The sequence below is a fragment of the Cryptomeria japonica genome, chromosome 1, assembly GCF_030272615.1.
Source record: "Cryptomeria japonica chromosome 1, Sugi_1.0, whole genome shotgun sequence".
Lineage (NCBI taxonomy): Eukaryota > Viridiplantae > Streptophyta > Pinopsida > Cupressales > Cupressaceae > Cryptomeria > Cryptomeria japonica.
The window spans coordinates 301,397,157-301,419,080 of NC_081405.1; the positions used below are offsets into that span (position 1 = coordinate 301,397,157).

General features: G+C 32.0%; 1 protein-coding gene and 2 non-coding genes across 5 annotated transcripts; 1 reads left to right on the top strand and 2 right to left on the bottom strand.

Moving 5' to 3' along the window:
- Positions 1-5,387: 5,387 nt before the first annotated feature.
- LOC131056048 (uncharacterized) lies at positions 5,388-12,922 on the top strand. 3 transcript variants are annotated; one of them, XM_057990360.2, is made up of 5 exons: positions 5,388-5,617; positions 10,804-10,910; positions 11,034-11,062; positions 12,369-12,494; positions 12,584-12,922. In XM_057990360.2, exons 1-5 carry the CDS (start codon positions 5,517-5,519, stop codon positions 12,833-12,835), a joined length of 615 nt encoding a protein of 204 aa, XP_057846343.2. In that variant the 5' UTR covers positions 5,388-5,516; the 3' UTR covers positions 12,836-12,922. The 3 variants fall into 3 exon arrangements, with proteins under 3 accessions (XP_057846343.2, XP_057846341.2, XP_057846340.2); XM_057990358.2 differs by lacking the exons at positions 5,388-5,617; positions 10,804-10,910; positions 11,034-11,062 and adding an exon at positions 11,101-12,246 and having other exon boundaries at positions 12,695-12,922; XM_057990357.2 differs by lacking the exons at positions 5,388-5,617; positions 10,804-10,910; positions 11,034-11,062 and adding an exon at positions 11,111-12,246.
- Positions 12,923-17,125: 4,203 nt separating this feature from the next.
- TRNAK-UUU (transfer RNA lysine (anticodon UUU)) lies at positions 17,126-17,198 on the bottom strand. The gene has a single exon. It is a non-coding gene; the product is annotated as a tRNA-Lys (tRNA).
- A 3,579-nt stretch (positions 17,199-20,777) lies between these two features.
- Positions 20,778-20,850, bottom strand: TRNAK-UUU (transfer RNA lysine (anticodon UUU)). The gene has a single exon. It is a non-coding gene; the product is annotated as a tRNA-Lys (tRNA).
- Positions 20,851-21,924: the final 1,074 nt, after the last annotated feature.

Here is a 21,924-nt window from a genome sequence, read left to right on the forward strand (position 1 = left end):
TGATAAATATAATTTAATTTGAGCATCAAGATAAAAAGTCTATTAACATATTAAAAATGAACATTTGAAATTTGAAACTTATCAAATATGATAGTTAGCAACATCTTCAAATCACAGTACAACACATAGATTAAAGTAATATTAGTATCATGCTAGAAACTAACGTCAAAATATCACCTACCAAAAGACCAAATATCAAGTACTACAAGGTCATTAACAGTAAAAGAAAATGTTCTAATAGTATATGGCATAATCTAAGCTAGTTCATGTTACCTTTTTTTATGAAAGTGTTTCCTTCTTCTTGTTCTTAAGCCTAACTGAGTGGTTGTATTCCTCATAATTAATCTAATTGAGATTATAACATATATTTTAATTTTAATTTTCTTAGTGACATGCATGCATGCTTGCTAGTGCATCTATTGTTAAATCTATCAAATATGGTGAATAATGTGTTATGCATATAGAGCACATATCATGAAAATGATTAAGAGAATAATGTCATACAATGGATGAAATTAATAAAGATCTACAATAATAAGAATGGTTGAGACCTCCAAATGGCTATGTGTAGTATCAAGAATTGCACATCTTACATTTTCACAATATGTTTTTTGTCCACTTTGTTTTCCATTTCCTTATTATTTTTGTAGGCATATTTTAATCATTGCATCTGCCATTTTTCTCCTAAGCATTCTTATGGTCACTTTTTCCTATAACCTTTGTATTAGCCTTATATTTATCTAGTCTCTCATTCTCTTTTGGCGTAAATTGTCTCAACACTATACTATGCTAGAATCTTGCAATCTTTTTTGTTTGGTAATCATTTATAAACATTTTTACTCTTCTCATCTTCTCAGTTCAATGGAAATAGATCACAATGAATCTAAACGGATCATTGCAATCTTTTCCCTCCCCCCTTATCTATTTTTTTAATTTCCCTTTTTTAATTCAAGTTCATTCATTAATCCTTTTGGTATGATTTTATATTCTATAGCTAGCTACAACTCTCTCTTGAGCAAGATAACTCTTCAAGCTCTTTATGACACTCTTTAAAACTCCCTCTTCCTTGGCTTTATGAAGCCTATAAAGATTATATTAATTTTATTTCTTATTATAATTACAAATTCATTTTGTGTTAGTTCGCGGGGGCTTCACTAGCTAGGCATTTCATATTGGGGGGTTTAACATCCCAAAAAAGTGGGTGCAATATATTGCCTATCAGTGAAAATAGAGGGGTTTTTAATTCCGGTTATGAAAAATTATAATATTTGGTGAAAATAGGGGGGCTTTTAATTTGGGATGTGTATTGGGAAGGGGTGACAAAAAAGGAGTTTAGGGCAATATTTTTTTTAAATAGGGGGATTCTTTAGTATGTCATGAACGCATGTGCTATAACCCATATTCACTAAGTGAAGCCCCCATGTGTTAGCTCAAGCACCTTGGGCTTATCAAATCCTTTTTTTTTTCATTTTAGCCACTATTCTTAAATCTATATGTATCTAAATGGAGAACACATATATAATATTGTTACTAACTTACTATCTATCTATCTTGGCTCATGTGGAGGTAGAGATACCAAAGAAAAGATTTGAATCGTGTAAGTCTCAAAATGCTTTTGTTTTTTCTTGTGTTTGCAAGTATTTTTAGAGCACTCAATTGTATGGAGGCTTGCAAGTGCTTTCTTATATATAAATTTATTTCTATTAATCATTTAAATCTTAGTTTTTTTTGTTTCATTATAAAATATTTGAATTGTGTTGTACTTTTTTGATATGTTAGGTTAGCCATATATCAAAGTTGGATGTTCATTATTTCTATGCTTGGCTCCCTATTCATATGGTTGATGGCACAAGATGTGGACATTTGTACAAAATATTGGCATCCTTGGTAGTAACTTGTGAATTCTAACCCAAGGTTCTTTATTAAATTCATATGCTATTTTTGTTTATCTACTTTTAGTAATTTTCACTAGTCTATTTTTTTAAGCATCTTCATTAAGTTAACTTTACTTTACTATCTCAACCAAAGTCCTATAAATAGATAACTATCACAATTTTAAGATAAGTTTAAACTATTTATTTATCCTAATGTAATTAGTGAAAAAAAATCTTAAATGATTTCATTTTTGTTTTCTTAGAGTTGATTTTCTTCCTTTATACTATGCACATCACCCCTATGAAGTTAAATACATCACCACAAGGGTAGTTAATAATCTAAATCCCAATAATAAAAGTTACAAATACCTCTATTAAACAAAGTGTTGGAATTTCTTTTTCTTTTTCTTTTTCTTTTTGCGAAGTTTGATTGCACTTATATTTATGAAGCACACAACCAAGCAAAAAGATACCTTGCTAATGAATTATTTGAAATGTTTCCTAATCTTTCTCAATCCTATATTAAATGTTTTCACACAATAAACTTTAATGTGAAAAATAAAATAAAAAAATCAATCTATGTTTAGATATCATGCATAAAAAATTGATAAAAATTAAAATATAAGTTCATCAATACCTTATCGTTCATATTTCATGGTGTACAAACTGCGACATAACCAAGTATCGTGATCACATTGCAACTAAAACGAATATCAGAATCAACATGACAGATTAGGATTTTCTTTTTAAGAATAAATACGACAACATTCTATTAATTTAAAATTAAAATACACATTAAAAAAGAGAGAGAGTGATACAAGATCACACTATGAACGCAAAATCACACCCCAATGTGACAGGGACGGAGAGTTTATAAGATTATCAATGAAATCAGTAAGCGGCTATAGGATTTTGAAATGTAAGGACCCAAGTCGTTGTTATTTACAAGACGCGAAGGTTTGTTTAAGGTACGAAACCTCCGAGAGCTCTTGACTGCAGACGACTTCCTCATCTCACCCACGCACGCACTCGACATGTTCCCGCAACCTCGGAGAAAGAGTGTAATTAAGAGCAAGTTCTACCTGGGTAAAACAGTAGAAGCTAGTAAATGAGGAAGTTTATACTCTCGTTTGCCAAGCCACTATAGGAAAGGCTACTAACTAATGTTCAGTAGTCAAAATTCTTCTAAGAGATTCCAACAAACATTGTTGGGTAGAAAATTCTCGGTGAGTTGAATTTAGGTGAAAATAGATCATTGATTCAGGTAATCTACCCTATATTTGATGGTGCCTTCTAGAAGTTGAGATGTGGTATGTTTTATAGGAAGAATTAAGTTTTAGATTATATTATTTTAAAATAAAAATTATTATACTTTTTTTTCATGGAACATTTTTAAAGTGGATTTTGATATGGTTTTGAAAAATAATTGTTTATTTAAAGTAAAAAATAAGATATATAATTGATTTATTCGTTGAAGTTTTTGTCTTTTAAAATATTAATGTTATTAGTGTTTTTTTGGGTACTTTGGGTAACTTGAGACAACATTGAAGACCAACCTCTACACTATTACAAAACCATGTAGTTAACAAAAAATAACACAATTGTTGTTGAAGATGTAGCTTCAGTCGAAATCTTAAATACCGACATAGTAGATCAAATATGTAAGTGGCCTATCGGCCTTACACATTTGATCAAGCAATTAATTGTATTAAAAGATTTCTTTCATAAATATACTTAATCATAATTCATTTATTTGACAAGTAGGATGATCAGGTTAATCATCAATAATGTTACAAAGCTGATTATTATAACCTAAACCAATTCTATTAACAGTTATTATTAACTGTTGACTACTCATATTAACTTTATGATCATTCTGATTACTCCTGACCATTGTTTATACCTATCATTGATTCAGATTAATTCCTATAATATCGTTGTGGATAAACCGCCGATTACTAATATGAGTCTCACTTTCTCTCTCTCACACACAGATATATATATATAGATCGATAGGGATAGGAATAATACAGCAGACCGTAAGATATATAGTCGATATGCATAGTCGAGATATAATAACAATCAGAAGAATATATTGTAGATCGAATTTCATACAGATAACGTGCTGATTATATTACATCAGATTAAAACAATTTGCAGGCAAAGACCATTGCATACACGGTGAATAAATATGGTCAATTCATATCATACGTATATATTGTACAAACCGAAATCTGTGTGAGATCAAATCAACAAGCTCAGAAAGACAAATTGTTGATCGTGAGTATTAGAGATGAACCTTATATAATACACAGTCGACATCTCCAGCATTATAAGCAAGATCAGTTTGAATATCGACTGCAGCCAATCATATGATAGCAGATTGAATAGTTATTAGATTGATAACAAGGAACATACAAATCAGAATATTATTGTTGCTGATTACAAATCAAACACATAGACTTGAACAGAAAATCGTGGAAAACAATCACAGCTTAACTAACCCTTCTGCAAGCATATTGTATACGGAAATATCTAGATTGACATTGACATTAATCAAACTTACGTAGTTCATCAAGCAAAAGGATACCATAGCAGATTGGATATAATATATTGATAAGATCGAATTTATTCATCCATACGTAGCAGTCCAAACTTGTTCAGTGGCATTTTGTATTTGGATTACATTCATACACATCAGTAGATCGAATATAAGACTGACTGAACAACATATATCACTCATAGATATCAGACGTTGATCAAGGTACACATAAAATAAAATTTAAAATTTACCTGCCTATTATAATCTGATCAAAATCAACAATTGTAGGAAGAAAGAAAGTAGGTATGAGTTTACACAAGTTTGATGTTTATTCGATTAAATATTTAGTGGGGTCAAAATTTAATTCTTTTTGAATTTGATTGTGTTTGTATTTTTTATCATAACGTTTCGAATCACACTCTTTGATTCATCATCAGGATGTAAAAGGAATTTCAAAGAGATGAAAAATATAGCGACACAATCAATATAACACTCACAAACTCTTGTCCTTTGCATGGTCAAGATGATTTAATTTGTGATTCTTGTATTGGTCATATTTATTTCTCAATGGTTTTGTGTTTACTTTAGAATGAGAGGACTAATGAACATCTAATGTGTTAAATGAAACATGAAATTCCTTTAAATACAAGGAGATAACAAGTGTATAGGCATATGTGAATCACAAGAATAAGATGGAAAACAAATATATACATAGTGATAAATGATAGGATAAGGTGAATATATAAAAGTACATAGAAGGGTAGAATATCATTTATCACTATATACATATGTCAAAATATTTTCTAAAAATAAAATATTAAACTAAATCAAAGACATAATAGGGATGTTTAAGACGTTAATTAAAGACAAAACTTTAAGTTCGTCTTAAACATATATTTTACATTTAATTTATAGGTTTAGTTATTTAAATGTCTTAAATTAAGACAATATAGAATAGAAATAAAGTTTCCTAAGCCTAAAGTCTATTTTGCCCTCTTCACGCACTCGCCTGCGGCCTCTTCTCTGCCACTAGGTTTATTTCCCTCTTCACTCGTCTGCCTCTTCTCTGCTTCCGCGGCGGCATCGGCATGTAATTTCCAATGGCGGGAAGGATGGATGCTTTCTCATACTTATTTACCGAGAATCAATGGGAGAGGCCAGTGTGTGAAGGTGCGGTAGGGGCATTGCAGGACTTGAGCAGGTACTATTTCTACCCTAACTATGGTTGTGCAGGAAAACAATATCTTTGTATTGCTGTATTTTTTTATATTTATTTCTTATTGTTTTTGTGAAATGGGAATGATGGGAAATCATGGATGCCTCAGACCGTGGCCACATTCCCCAATTTATTTTCCCACACATCCATTTCTAATGTAATTTAATTTTAACATTGTGGTTCTGGATCTGGCACTGGTTAAAGGGATGTTGGGTCGTGCTTGTCTCTGCTGTTGAATATTCACTTGGAACCGGGTTTGCGGTCTTTCGAACTGCAACGACTAAATGGGGGACTCCGTCCTCTTCTATGGTCCCTCCAAATACATGTGTTATCCATTCATAGTTAAGGGACATGTTCTTTTTCTCCTTAGGCTCAGTAGTAACCAAGATTTGACTTCAGTAGCTCCATCTTTGTGCCTTTGGGCCTTTTCCTTTACTGTTGCTCAACAATATCAGTGAAGTGGATTGCAATACTAAATACCTTGCACCTTTGAATGAGATGCCTTCTTTTATGATTGCTCCAAAACCTTTCCCAATTTTACTCTGTTTCTCGCCATTATTCATACACAGAATAGTAAGGAAAAAAATGCGCGGTTCACCTACACTCTTGGACTCCATCAAGCCTGAAATAAATCGTTTATAAAATTTTGTGGTAAATTCTACTTCTGTGTATTTCTTTTGGAAGTTTCTTCTCATCACCGTAAAAAGCACATGTTTAAAATTGGGCTTATTTTGCATATTTTAATATTTAGTACGCAGTTTTCATGGATACGTGTTTTTGTCTTATATGTTGTAGCTTCTAACACATATACAGATTATCACTGTCATGCCTGATCATTTTTTTGAAATGACTGTGAATTAGTTCTATTTTGATGTCTAACCTTATAGGTACTGTGAATCTGCTATCACGACTTCTCTTTTGATCTCTGTCATTGTATTAGCTAGCCACCCTTATCACTATTCTTGGTCTGCAACAAATTAACTTCTCCGTGTGCACAATAACAGTCATTGCCTTGTAAGGATATGAAATATAGAAATGACTGCTATAAATGATCCTAGATCACTGCCTTTTATCTCAATCTTTGTTGATGTATTCATTATAAGGTTAGACTCAAACCCTAAAGGACTGTTTTCTCATGTAATCTTTTCTAGTTTTATTGATTTATGAAGGTCATCCAAGATCATGGACTCCATTTATAAGTCTTCAAGCCTTGAGTGCTACCATGAATGTCTTTATCAACTTGTTGTATTTGATCATACGTTTCCTTTAAATATATGTCTTTAGAGTATTGAATCATGCTATGATTTGCTTTTGCTATCAGTACAACATTGTCCTTTGGTATCCTTTACTGTTTTGTTCTGAAAGTATTATAACAAAAATGCTTCAATGAGTAGTAATTTGATGACCTTAATGGCATCTGGGGCCTTTATTTTTGTCTGGGTCTGTTGTATCCAACAGTTATCTTCTTTGACAGTAAATGGCTCTATTTGTCAATACAAACTCTTTAAATACTGCAATACACCCAGTTATGACTGATCCATGCTCACTTTTGATTACTTTCCTGACTGCAATATCTCTATGAGACTTCTGGTCTCTGTGGAGGGATCTTATATACAAAAAATGATGAGCCCCTATCCAATATCAAATTGTTCTATTGTATTTAACTTGAGTGCTTGGACTGTTGTTTTATTTATTCATTGTTCATCAATCAAAGAACCTTGTCTTCATGTATTACTCATGCCATGGTTTGAGGTTAATATCCTCCATTTGGCCTAATGACTGATACTTCCAGATCCCTAGTCAGCATGATAGTGAGTTGAATGTTTGATGGCTGCTTGGAAGGATGGTTTGAGACTCTGAGCTTCTGTGGTACCCATGCTACTATTTGTCCTGTGAAGGTCACTTATTTGTATGGATTTGAAACTCCCTGTAAGTGACCACTGTCTTTTGTATTCTCTTTAACAGTCACCATGACTATGCTCTTAATCATGTGACATCATATTTGGTACTATCTTTGTTGACATATCTTAAACCTTGATCATAAGTGTTCTGATAGAGCTGCAACTTTGGATTTAGGTTGTCCTTTTACTGTGTGCTGCATGCTAACCTTTGACAATAGAAGATCAGTCTCTTATTTTTATATGATCATTCTTTTTAAATATTTTATTGTATTTATGGTCATCAAATTTACCCTGTCAGAATTCGGAAATATTCATTTATCTTTCTAATGTTCTTTATCAAATGATATGGTAATTGCCACATTCTCTCCTTAAACATTAGGGATGTGTTACGTAATGTGACTCTCTTAGTTATATAGACAATATGCAAGAAATTTTTTCATTTCCTTTAATCTTGATTGCCTCAGTCTCTCCTTAAACATCAGGGACATGTTACGTAATCTAACACTCTTAGATATATAGAAAATATGCAAGAAATTTTTTCATTGCCATTAATCTTAAGGTTGCAGTTTAAGTTTTTATGAGTAATACCAAACATTATTATTATTGTAAAATCTATGTAACATTTGTGTGACAGACAAACTCTCACTTTTTTATGCTTGTAAGTTATTTGATCATAAATCTGGGTATTGTTACCTACTTTATGATTTTTCAGATTTAAAAACTTTACCTTTTAGGGTGCAAGCAATTGTTTTTGGGGACAAATTTAGGTTAGATCTGAAATAGTGGATTATAGATGGTTTGTTTTGAATATTATTTACAGTTGGCACATGTTTTTGCAATTTAAGAAGATGCGTAGCTAATTGCCACAGGCTGTGTAGTATTAGGGATTCATTTTTCACAGAAATAATTATTAATTAAAATTTAGCAAATATTCAATACTTTTGAATTGTAATTAATGCAATTTTATAATTCCTCATGTTTGGTTCTTCAAATTTCAATAGTTTAAGGGGTTATCTCTTAAAGATCACGGGACGATTTGAGATGGTTTTCTAGCAAAATCATATGGAGTTCATAAACTAGGTCCTTTTAATCTCTGTTGGCCTCTAGTTTCAAGTTCTACATTTTTATATTACTCACTTCATTTTTCATACAAACACAAATGTGATGGTTAAATTATTTCTTGGCACCCCCTCTTTCATAGATATGGAAGACAATGTAGTTGAAAATATGCCCAATGATTGCTTTGATCTCTATCTTGAACTTGGTTGCTCAGAAAAGGGATCAATATTGATTATTTCCATGTTGGAATTTTCAATTGCTGATTTTTTGAAGTTATTGATTTTTATCAAGGTTTTAGCATCTTCCATCTAAATATTTTGTAGGGGAAAATAATCTTTGTGGTTTGACTGGCAATGAAAAGCCAAAGGATATCAGAACCCAAAAAGGGTTTCAAAGATTAGAAATTTGTTAAACCTTTATGCGTGTGATTTTAATTCCTTAAAATATGACACATTTGATCATGTCTACCTTATCCAAGCTTATGCCGTACTTATCTTAGGCCAACTCCTTTTTAAAAGTGGACCATAGGGACTATAATTTGTCATATTTAAAGACAAGTCTTAGATCGCTAATTAATCAAATCAAGCCATCACATCTTAGAACATTAGATCATTTAGAGCATTTATTGTTCTAGGCATATTACATCTTTTTATGACTAGTACTTTCAAACTCTTACATGTAGGTCAAAAGATGTTTTGACTAAGGTTAAATGAAGTTCAAATCTTGATTCCTAGCATAATAGACTCCAAAAAAAAAATTCATTAACATCACCATAGTGCCAAAACACACATCATGTTATAGGAGCAAAAATAGACTCCATTGATAAGTCTTCAAGCCTTGAGTGCTACCATGAATGCCTTTATCAACTTGTTGTAACTGATCATACCTTGCCTATCAATATCTGTCTTTAGAGTATTGAATCATGCTATGATTTGCTTTTGCTATCAGTATAGCATTGTCCTTTGGTATCCTGTACTGTTTTGAAAGTATTGTCACAAAAATGCTTCAATGAGTATCCTGAGTAGTAATTTGGTGACCTTAATGGCATCTAGGGCCTTTATTTTTGTCTGCGTATGTTGTATCCAACAGTGATCTTCTTTGACAGTAATGGCTCTATTTGTCAGTACGAACTCTTTAAACACTGCAATACACCCAGTCATGACTGATCCATGCTCACTTTTGATTACCTTCCTGACTACAATATCTCTGTGAGATTGTTGGTCTCTGTGGAGGGATCTTATATACAACAAATGATAAGGTCTCCTAAAAGCTCCCTAAACACCTTCCAGCCCTGAGATTTTCCTAAAATAGAGTCTATTAGAACCATGAACTAACTTAAATTCACTTCTAATCACAATTACATGCCTCTCAATAGCTTATTTCAAGAATACGGTAGTCTATTTATGCTTCACAAACAATAATAGAAGCCTAAAATCTGCAGGGTGTGGAAAAGTTAAGGAAGTTGAAATGTCACAAGCCATTTTTTGTTGCATAACAAATCTGTTGGTGTCATCAAGGGGTGATTACATAACTATTGCCTATCTAAAACTGGTGGTTTTGTTGTTTGCATAGAAGCAAAAACACTACTTTTCCTTAGTTATCCCATTTGCCAAAGCCTACATTGAAGTTTATTGTACCATCTGGAACATTCTGTAGCAACCCCATGTCTAACTCTGTTTGGAAATTTGTTCTTCCTTAATTGAAAGTGTTTCTTGAATTGTACACGTTGTTGTTGTAGAATCTGTTCAATTCTTTTACCAATCACTCCCAGTAGGCTACTGAGCTTCTCTAGCATTGAGCTACCTGTCTGTACATTTGGAATGGATTTGTATCCAATTCTCCCTTAAGCCATGTTTCTGTACTTGGGGCACATAACTCGGATTTGATAATAAGTTAGGATTTGATAATAAGTTAAATTTCCACAAATCAGCTAGAAATTGAATCCTTGACCTACCATAGGCAAGTTGTCTAGATCAGCTAGAAATTGAATCCTTGACCTGCCATAGGCAAACCCTGACAGTACCAGAAATTTTGTGGTGATGTTTTCTTCCTCACTTTCTGTGATAGAATTCTATTTTCTTGACAGGTTTCCAATTGGTTATGGTATGTGTAAAGATTAATCATTTCAAAGATATGAGCTCTTTTTTTTTCTTTGACAAAGTTTACTGAGATACTAATTCATATGCATCTTTTCAACATTGTATCTTATAGGCATTTCTATTTTAGCCAATTTCTGGGGCCAATATATGGTGTGGAAGCTAGTGACATTTCTGGGAAGGTCCTTTCTGGTGTAATTTTTGCCAGTGCATTGACTATGGGTAAGAAAATTGACACCATATCTACAATACATTAATATTTAGAATATAATTTTAGGCAGAGCATATTGCACATAAGTACCATTTTGTATTCCTACTCATTATAGTGTTGTCCTATCTTGACAGATTATGGACACAACAAGTATTGGCATCAGGTTTGGACACTTTGCAATTGCAACTGAAGATGTATGTATCATTTTACAACATATAGATCTATTAGATATGGTTGTGGAAAGATAACAACTTAAATATGAACAAGTTTTTAATATTTTTTTAATAATTTGAAAAGTTAAATGATTACTAATTCATTGATGAACTGTTCCAAATGTTATGTTCTGATTTTGAAGTCTATTTTATGCATTTTGACTTAATTACCTCTAAAACTCCCCTTTTCAGGCTCAAACTACTATGAACTAGACCTTCACTTTTTATTTCAATGATTGACCCTTAAAGTGTTGAATGATGAACTCAGAGCGTAGCCTTCATTAAGCATAGGATTTCTTTAAGGAATTAACACATGTTTTCATCAAAGTAATAATTGAGAACCCTTTGTTTATGCCTTCTATCTACAAATACCTTTTGGAGTAATGCACTAGTTTTAATCATGCTATTGTCAACATAGTGTATGATCAATGATGACTATCTCTTTGATGCTTATGCTTTGTATGCTTTCCTCATATCCTTGGTTTATGTGGCATGTGTCCTTTGTAGTTCTGCTATAACCTCTTTGGGACTGTCACGACAGTAACTGGCTGCTTTATGAAGTTTTCTCTATGTGACCATGTATTGCACTAATGCCTTGACATACCTTGTCATAGTGATGTCCACTTAGTCTAGGTCTCTTATACACTTAGTCTAGGTCTCTTATACACTTAGTGATGTCCACTTAGTCTAGGTCTCTTATGCTTTTTGTGAAGGTGTCTAAAATGGTCTCCCCAAAAATAAAATGGATTGGAGGAAGCAATCCAATGCTAAGAAAGATGAACTCTTTAAAGATGTCATAACAGCATTTGGAAATCCTGGTTTTAATAAGGATATTATTCTTGATATTGCATGGAAATACATACACTATAAACGGGATAATTTAAGGTCAAAGTTGACAAAAGACTTGAGATATCCACGTCCAGCTTGGATTACAGACCAAGTGACATGGGATGAACTCATGAAAGATGCCAAATATAAGAGGAAAGCCCACAATAATCCAAACTATATGCCATCTACACGAGGAGGATCTAAAAGATGCCTTCGAGATACAACAAAAGCAACCCAAGCTAGGGTGTCAAGTATTGGATCCCATAAATTAGGATCTGGTGGGTATAATAGCATTCATGGTGGTTTGGTGAGTGAATATTTTCATCTACTGTATTTTTCTTTTTCATAAAAAGTCATGAAAAACTTCTGAGTTAATTGTATCTTATGATTCATTATACCTTGTAAATTTGGTTATGTTTGTTAATGTAGGTTCACCAATTTCAAAAGGAAGCTTCAGAGGATGACCTAAAATATTCTTTATTGCATGGTTCCCAAGGCCTACGACAACATTTGTTAGATCGAGGGGAGATTTTAGTGAGTGGTCATGAATCTGAGGTAAGTTCTTTATAATATCATATGACTTATGCAATAATTTAACTAGAGGTATTAAGTTATTTAAATAAGTTAAATTGTTTTTTGTATAGGAAGCCCAACAATTAAACTCATCAGGTAGTGAGCATCAAGAGGAGGTAGAGGATCATGATGAATTGTTTGTTGCACAAAATGATTCGATTGTCATTCCTGAAACTCGGCAGGAAACCATCCTTGAATTTCAACAAGTGGGAGACAACAATATTGAGGAGAGCGTTCAATGTGATGAACTATCCACACCCACAATCAAAAAGGTGCCTCGTAAAAAGAGGACACAAAGCAAGAGGATGGATAGAAACAAATGAACAAAAGACATATTTGCTTCCTATCATTGTTCAGTTTTCATTGCTATTATAAACCTAATTTATATATCATCATATTTGTTTAATTAATTCTTGTGAATTTATTTATTGTCAAGCTCTTCCTTAAGAACATGTGGTGTTGGCTGTTTCTTAAATTTAGTTATCAATTTTGATTAGGAAAGTAACTGTACTTGGTTTACAGGTTGCTAAATTCTAGTAGCCTCACACTAATGATACCACATTGATAAATTATAACTTTCCATACTTAAGCGGTGATAAGGGTTGGAAGTCGTCGTTTAAGAAAATAAGCGGTGCAAAGTTTGCTTAAGCTGGGTTTTGATGCGCTTTTCTTGCACTTAATTCAAAATGCAGCAGTGGGTACCAGTGTTTTGGTGACGAATGTCATTAGGTTGTGGTGCAGAAGGGTTGAACTGTATTGTTGAGCAAAAAATTCAATGCAGGCACTGCTTAAACTGGGTTTTATAAGATTTCCCTCGTTCAATTCACAATGCTGCTATGGGTACAAACGATTTTCTAACTTAAATGGTATTAGGTTATTTTGTAATAAGAATTGGAATTCAATTTCTAGCAAAAAAATGATTGCTACTGTTGCTTAAGTCTGGTTTTGAGGGCCATTTCTTGTACTCAATTTTCCCAAAGCTGCACTGACTAAAATTGATTTATTGACTTGAGGTAGGATTGGGCCATTTTTGTAATATGAGATCCCCAGCCAATTGCTATTGGGACCTGCAGAGAACTGAACGTGTGACCACAGTTTAGCAAATGTGAGTTATTTTGCTGCTGCTCCATCTCCTTCCTGTGCACACCTTTGCTGCTCCTGACCATTTTTCTAACTCCCAATTATCAAATTTTTCCTCACTTAAGTCAATTTTGAAATGATATATGTTTAACAAATTCCATGGGTAATTGAATTTAGGGGTGTTCTCCACTGGCTGATACATCACAATGAACAAGACAAAATAAATTCTGCAGGATAGGTTAAAGGAAACAAGATAAAGTATCTGGAATTTTCTTGCAAGGAAGCTTAATATAAGGACCAACTGTGTGAGATCTTCAAGAAAGTTTTGTGATACTGGTAAAGATAATCCAGTGTGTGATCTCCAGTAGCTGTTGTCATCATGCAGTGTGGGACAGCATACGTTATGAAGCATAGGGAATAGATAGACAAAGAGAACGAGATAGCGATGGAATAAAATTTAATCCTGGGGTGAGCCACATTGAATTGGAACTTCTATATAAACTGTAACATTTATCATTATTGTTGTTTAGACATTTATCATTATTGTTGTTCAGACATTTATCCTTTCTTTCTTATTTATTACTTATTCTTGGTAAGTATTATTAGCAATAACTTTATAAAGTATTGCAGCATTAAATAGCTTTTAAAACATAACAATATATGAGAACAAAAAGCAGTTACTGTGGTAATATTTTTCAATATGCTAATGGAACATGGGAAAATAATGGAAAACACCAAGTCTTGTTGCCATTGCGAGAGGAAATTAATTGATTAAAATTGACAGGGCCAAAAAGGGAGTTAAGATTGTCTTAGGAACCACAACTTGACATACAATGTGACCTGGATTCAAGGAGCTCTTTCTTTTTGTTTTATACAGCTCTTTTGATATTGATAGCTCGGATGAAGCATAATTGTACTTAGTACCATACTTTTTCCCTCTGTTATGTTTATTGAGTTTGGACAATGAAATAAAAAATGAAATTGTTTTATTTTTTTATTGCTGCTATATTTCTCACTTATCAGTCCCTAAAAAAATGTCCAGTAGATTGTTGTCCTGAAAAATGTCCTAGCATTCTCATCCCTGAAATGCCGTGAAACATTGCAAAAACACCAAATTGCTTTTCAGCCTTCAAGCAGAGACGTGATTGCCCTAACAAATCACTTGCAACAGATCCTAATTGTTAGCAGAATATAGTGCCTGTTGCAACACCACGTTTATCATGCCAATAAATGCTTGCTGCAAGCTAAATGCCATTGTCTAGATTTTCTTTCCATATAAAGCATTCATTTGTTAAAGCCCATAGGCTATTGAATATAATAGGACAACAAATATAAATCATGTTAAAAGTTACAAATATAATAGTAAACAATAAGAGCATATACCAACATGACAAAACCAAATGAATTTCAAATTTTCCGGAATGAAATAAATTATAAACCCCTATGTACACAAAGTCGGGCAGCTCCAAGAGAGCCCACATACCATAACAAAATCAAGAAACTATTAATCATTTTTGCTAAGTCAAGCCCTATGTTTCATCTTTAATTATTACACAAAGACATCAATACAGATCAACTAATATGCTAGCAATTGATTTATATAATAGCAACAAAGAGATTGCAAAGAAAATCCTTCAGCGATGGAATCATGTAGGGCAGCCAGAACAGAACTTGCAAGATTCCTAGTTTATCTCACTTTAATCTTGAAACACCACAAAGAGATCCCTGCCCTATATAAATGCTAACCGCGTGACACTCAACGCTCTAAGCATAAACATTTGACAATTCTATTATTTATTTATTTAATACATTTTTATTGAAAACTAAACAAAAATATTTAGAATAAATTGTTTATTTTTTTAATACCTTTTTTAATATCGTCTCTAGAGAGACAATAGTTGAGATCTAAAGACATAGCGTCTCTCAAGAGACAATATGATTTTAATTCCAACTATTGTCTCTCTAGAGACAATATGTCTTTAAATCCCAAATTGTCTCTACAAAGACAAAAAAAATTATGTTTTCTATTGTCTTTATAGAGACAATTTTAAAGACGATAATTTAAGACTCTCGGTTAAAGACATTTTTTAAGACAAAACCAAACTTTTTTTTGGTCTCAAGTTGAGACAATTTCCTCAGAAATTGTCTTAAAAATTGTCTTAAAACACCCCTCTATGTAGTAGTGAATTAAGCTCAGAAAGAAAAATTGTTGATCGTGAGTATTAGAGATGAACCTTATATGATATACAGTCGACATCTCCAGCATTATAAGCAAGATCAGTTTGAATATCGACTGCAGCCAATCATATGATAGCAGATTGAATAGTTATTAGATTGATAACAAGGAACATACAAATCAGAATATTATTGTTGCTGATTACAAATCAAACACATAGACTTGAACAGAAAATCGTGGAAAACAATCACAGCTTAACTAACCCTTCTGCAAGCATATTGTATACGGAAATATCTAGATTGACATTGACATTAATCAAACTTACGTAGTTCATCAAGCAAAAGGATACCATAGCAGATTGGATATAATATATTGATAAGATCGAATTTATTCATCCATACGTAGCAGTACAAACTTGTTCAGTGGCATTTTGTATTTGGATTACATTCATACACACCAGTAGATCGAATACAAGACTGACTGAACAACATATATCACTCATAGATATCAGACGTTGATCAAGGTATACATAAAATAAAATTTAAAATTTACCTGCCTATTATAATCTGATCAAAATCAACAATTGTAGGAAGAAAGAAAGTAGGTATGAGTTTACACAAGTTTGATGTTTATTCGATTAAATATTTAGTGGGGTCAAAATTTAATTTTTTTTGAATTTAATTGTGTTTGTATTTTTTATCATAACGTTTCGAATCACACTCTTTGATTCATCATTAGGATGTAAAAGGAATTTCAAAGAGATGAAAAATATAGAGACACAATCAATATAACACTCACAAACTCTTGTCCTTTGCATGGTCAAGATGATTTAATTTGTGATTCTTGTATTGGTCATATTTATTTCTCAATGGTTTTGTGTTTACTTTAGAACGAGAGGACTAATGAACATCTAATGTGTTAAATGAAACATGAAATTCCTTTAAATACAAGGAGATAACAAGTGTATAGGCATATGTGAATCACAAGAATAAGATGGAAAACAAATATATACATAATGATAAATGGTAGGATAAGGTGAATATATAAAAGTACATAGAAGGGTAGAATATCATTTATCACTATATACATATGTCAAAATATTGTCTAAAAATAAAATATTAAACTAAATCAAAATTGACACACATATATACAAATTTCACCATTACAAAATTATGAAATATTTTCCCTTATTCTTCTAATAACATTAAAATATAAAAAGAAAAGTCTACTTGCCTTTAAAAGGTAATATTTTATTTTAGACCAAACAAACTGGGTGATGGAGGTCTTTAAGTTATAGCCCCAACACATACATGACAGCGATGAAAAATACGTCAATTTAGAGAGTTTGCCAAACAGTCGCCGTCTGTGGGAATCGAACCCACGACCACGTGGTTAAAAGCCACGCGCTCTACCAGCTGAGCTAAGACGGCGTACGAATTTTCTTAAGTTGTGTGACTTTTCCTTTCTTTATATTAAGATATTTCACATCAAATAACTTTTGTTGGTATCGAGCAAATTAATTTTGTCGTTTCTCAAAATCTTTTATAGATATTTCAAATCACTTTTTATTTTGTATAACAATTTATTTGTAAGTTTTGTTTAAAAAAATTGTTTTAAGTCTACATAGTCAAATATGATGTCACATCAGTATGTTTTTTTGTGAAGGTGTCCAAAATGGTTCCCAAAAAAGTAAAATCAATAGGTGTGTATTAAGTAATGTTTAGTGGTGCATTGATGTGGCATCACATAGGGGAAGAGCACTAATAGTTGAGCACCCTAACTTCACGTTTCTCAAAATCTTACGTGGAAATTTCAAAGCACTCCTAATTTTTTTACAGTAGCTAACTTGCCTAGTTGTCTGCTTATAACTAAGCTTTCAGCACCACATCATCAAGTATGGTGCCACATCAGCATGTTTTTTGCCAAGGTGTCTAAAACAGCGCCCCAAAAAAGTGAGACCAATAGGCATGCAAAAGAGGCCCCAATAGTTGTGCAACTGATATGACATCACCTGATTGGTTACTTTTTACAATATTAGTACATTTCCTAACAACTATTGGTACATTTCCTAATGACTATTGGTACATTTCGTAACAAAAATTGATATTTTATGTTTCAAACAATAAGTTTTATTTGTTCAATTTTTGGAACAAAAGGTATCAACAACCCTCACAACAATTGGTACATGCTCAACTACTCGTGCTCTTCCCTTGGTTGCTTTTCAAAATTTAGAGGAATATTTGTGAGGATAAAAATAGACATGATACTTTTAGTGCACCACTCTAAAGTCTATTTTGTCCACCGACCATTGGAACACCTCTCCACTACTAGTCCTGCTCCCCTAATTTATATTATTTTTATTTCTTATTATTATTACAACTTCCTTTTTTGTTCCATCAAGCTCCTTAAGATTATCACATCCCTTCTCTTCTATTTTATCACTATCCTTAACTCTATATGTATCTAGATTGAGAGCACGCGTTATTTTGTTTCTATGTATCTTGGCTCATGTGGAGGTAGACATACAAAAGCAAGGATTTGAATGACGAAAATTCTCAAATAACCCAGAACATATTTCCTTTTTTCAGGTATTTTCAAGTATTTTGAGAGCACCTAATTGTAGAGAGGTTTGCAAGTGCTTTTTATATGTGAAATAATTTCTATTAGTCATTTAAATCTTAGTTTTTTGGTTTCATTATAAAATATATATCAAAGTTAAATTTGATTTCTATGCACATGTTGGCTCACTATTCAAATGGTTGGAAGCATAACAAGTGAACATTTGTACTAAATATTGGCATCCTTATAATAATTTTTGAATTTTGACCCAAGGTTCTTTATTACATTCATATGTTATTTATATTATCAAAAAGATATTTTTGTTTATCTACATTTAATAATTTTCAATAGTCTATTTATTTAAGCATCTTCATTTGTTAATTTTACTTCTCTATGTGAATCAAACTCCTATAAATGGATAACTAGTACAATTTTAAGATAAGTATAAATCACTTGTTCATCCTAATGTATTTAGTGAAAAATACTCTTAAAAGATTTTTAGTTTCCTTTTGTTAAAGTTAACTTTTTTCCTTTATACTATGCACATCATGATCACCGTTATGAAGTTGAATACCTCACCATAAAGGTAGTTGTGGAAAAAAAATAGATTTTATACAGAGGTTGTCTTTTGAAGTTAAATAATCTATATTTCAATTATAAAATTGGAAATACCTCTAATAAACTAGTTGTTGGAACTTGTTTTTCTCCCTCTTTTGTGAAGTTTGATTGCACCTATATTTATGAAATAAACAACTAAACAAAAAGGATATTATTGCTAATAAATTATTTGAAATATTTCTTAATTACTCTTAATCTTATTTAAAATATAATTAATCTATCTAATATTTTTTAAGCAATAAACTTTAATGTGAAAATTAAAAACATTTAATCTATTTTTAGATAGCATGCATAATTAATTGATAAAAATTAAAATATATGTTCGACCATCCCTTAAATTGTTTGTATTTCATGACCTAGAAACTAAGACATAACTAGGTATCATGGTCACATTACAACTGAAGCGAATGTCAGAATCAACATAGAATAGGATTTTTTTTAATGAACTTAAGATTAGAATACACATATTCAGATTAAATAAAACCTAAGCCACTATAGGATTTTGATGAAGGAAGGAGCGGGTCCAGAGGATTTGGAAAGAGGGCTTCTCTATTTGAGGGATGGGCTAACATATCATGTACATCTACCTCTTCTTTATCATCGACTTCTTGCCTACAACATAAACGTCCCATAACCATTAAAACATGAAAATGTAAATCAATAAATACACCGTATAAATGTGGTGTATAGGATGACATATCCTCTTGAACTTTTCCTCGAGCTCGGTCATGTGGTCACTGGGCATTCCACAATGCTTGCAAATCCTTCATTTCCCCTCCTGACATTCTGATTACTCTTTGATTTCGACCACAGTTAGATGGTAATCAAATAAAGCAATGCAATATGAAGAAAGAAAGAAAGTGGGTATGAGTTGATAGATTACACAAGTTTGATGTTTATCCGATTAAATATTTAATGTGGTCAAAACTATCAATATAACACTCACAAACTCTTGTCCTTTGCATGGTCAAAATGATTTAATTTGTGGTTCTTGTATTGCTCATATTTAGTTCTCAATGGTTTGGTGTTTACTTTAGAATGAGAGGACTAATGAACATCTAATGTGTTAAATGAAGCATGAAATTCCTTTAAATACAAGGAGATACCAGTATAATATTGTACTTAGTTGGCCTTACGAGAGAACACATAATATTGTACTTAGTTGGCCTTACAAGAGAATGGTTTACATTTGAAAATTTCATCTTCAGATTAAAAATGTGAACATACATAAATGTAGTTGGGACATAGATAGGAGGAATATATAGATATGTGCAAATATAGGAGTGGGATAACAAGTGTATAGGCATATGTGACTCACAAGAATAAGGTGGAAAAACAAATATATACGTAGTGATGAATGGTAGGATAAGATGAATATATAAAAGTGCATACAAGAGTAGGGTAAAGCTACATGTATAAAAGGACTAGAAGAATAAACTCAACATCAAACAAAATCGTATCATTTATCACTATATACATATATCAAAACATTTTCTAAAAATAAAGACTAAACTAAATCAAATTTGACACGCGTGTACAATTTTCACCATTACAAAATTATGAAAAGTTTTAACACCTAACCTTTTAATCTTCTTTTTCCTAAAATATATATTTAAAGTTTTTCCTATATAAATGTTTTCCAATAACATTAAATTATAAAAAGAAAATACCTCTGAAAGTTTTTTATTCAGAAGAATCCTCTGTCTGCTTGCCTTTAAAAGGTAATATTTTATTTTAGACCAAACAAACTGGGTGGTGGAGGGTCTTTAAGTTATAACCCCAACGCATGACATCGATCAAAATGCGCCAAATTAGAAAGGTTGACTAACAGTCGCCGTCTGTGGGAATCGAACCCACGACCACGTGGTTAAAAGCCACGCGCTCTACCAGCTGAGCTAAGACGGCGTACGGATTTAATTATTTTGTGTGACTTTTCATTTCCTTAACTTAAGATTTTTCACATCAAAGAACTTTCGTTGGTATCGAGGAAATTGATTTTGTCGTTTCTCAAAATCTTTGATCTTTTATGTTTATGGATATTAGACATCAAGTTTCTACAATCTATGATATAATAATTTTTAGTGTTTCTGTATGAGATTGTGTATGAGTTTTTTCATCAATGTTACTGATATGAAATGTTGATGAAAAAACTCATACACAATCTCATCGGGAAACACTCAAGATTATTTTATAGATATTTCAAATCACTTTTCATTTTGTATAACAATTTATTTGTTTTTCTATTTTAAAAAATTGTTTTAAGTCTACATAGTCAAATATGATGTCACATCAGCATGCTTTTTGTGAAGGTGTCCAAAATGGTCCCAAAAAAAGTAAGACCAATAGGTGTGCACTAAGTTATGTTTAGTAGTGCATTGATGCGGCATCATAGAGTTGGTTGCTTTTTTAAATTTAGAGGAATATTTTTGAGGATAAGTATAGACATGATACTTTTAGTGCACCACTCCAAAGTCTATTTTGTCCACCTACCATTGGAACACCTCTCCACTACTAGTCCCGCTCCCCTAATTTATATTATTTTTATTTCTTATTGTTATTACAACTTCCTTTTTTGTTCCATAGAGCTCCTTGAGATTATCACATCCCTTCTTTTCTATTTTATCACTATTCTTAACTCTATATGAATCTGAATTGAGAGCACATATTATTTTGCTTCTATGTATCTTGGCTCATGTGGAGGTAGAGATACAAAAGCAAGGATTTGAATGACTAAAATTCTCAAATAACCCAATTCATATTTCCTTTTTCAGGTATTTGCAAGTATTTTGAGAGCACCTAATTGTAGAGAGATTTGCAAGTGCTTTTTACATGTGAAATAATTTCTATTAGTCATTTAAATCTTAGTTTTTTGGTTTCATTATGAAATATTTGATATTTTATAGGTTAGCCAAATATCAAAGTTAAATTTTATTTCTATGCATCTGTTGGCTCGCTATTCAAATGGTTGGAAGCATAACA

Coding starts and splice junctions, on each gene's coding strand:
- LOC131056048 (XM_057990357.2), top strand. CDS start 11,854: ATGGATTGGAGGAAGCAATCCAATGCTAAGAAAGATGAACTCTTTAAA. Junction 12,247..12,368: donor ATAGCATTCATGGTGGTTTG/GTGAGTGAATAT, acceptor TTGTTAATGTAG/GTTCACCAATTTCAAAAGGA. Junction 12,495..12,583: donor TGAGTGGTCATGAATCTGAG/GTAAGTTCTTTA, acceptor TTTTTTGTATAG/GAAGCCCAACAATTAAACTC.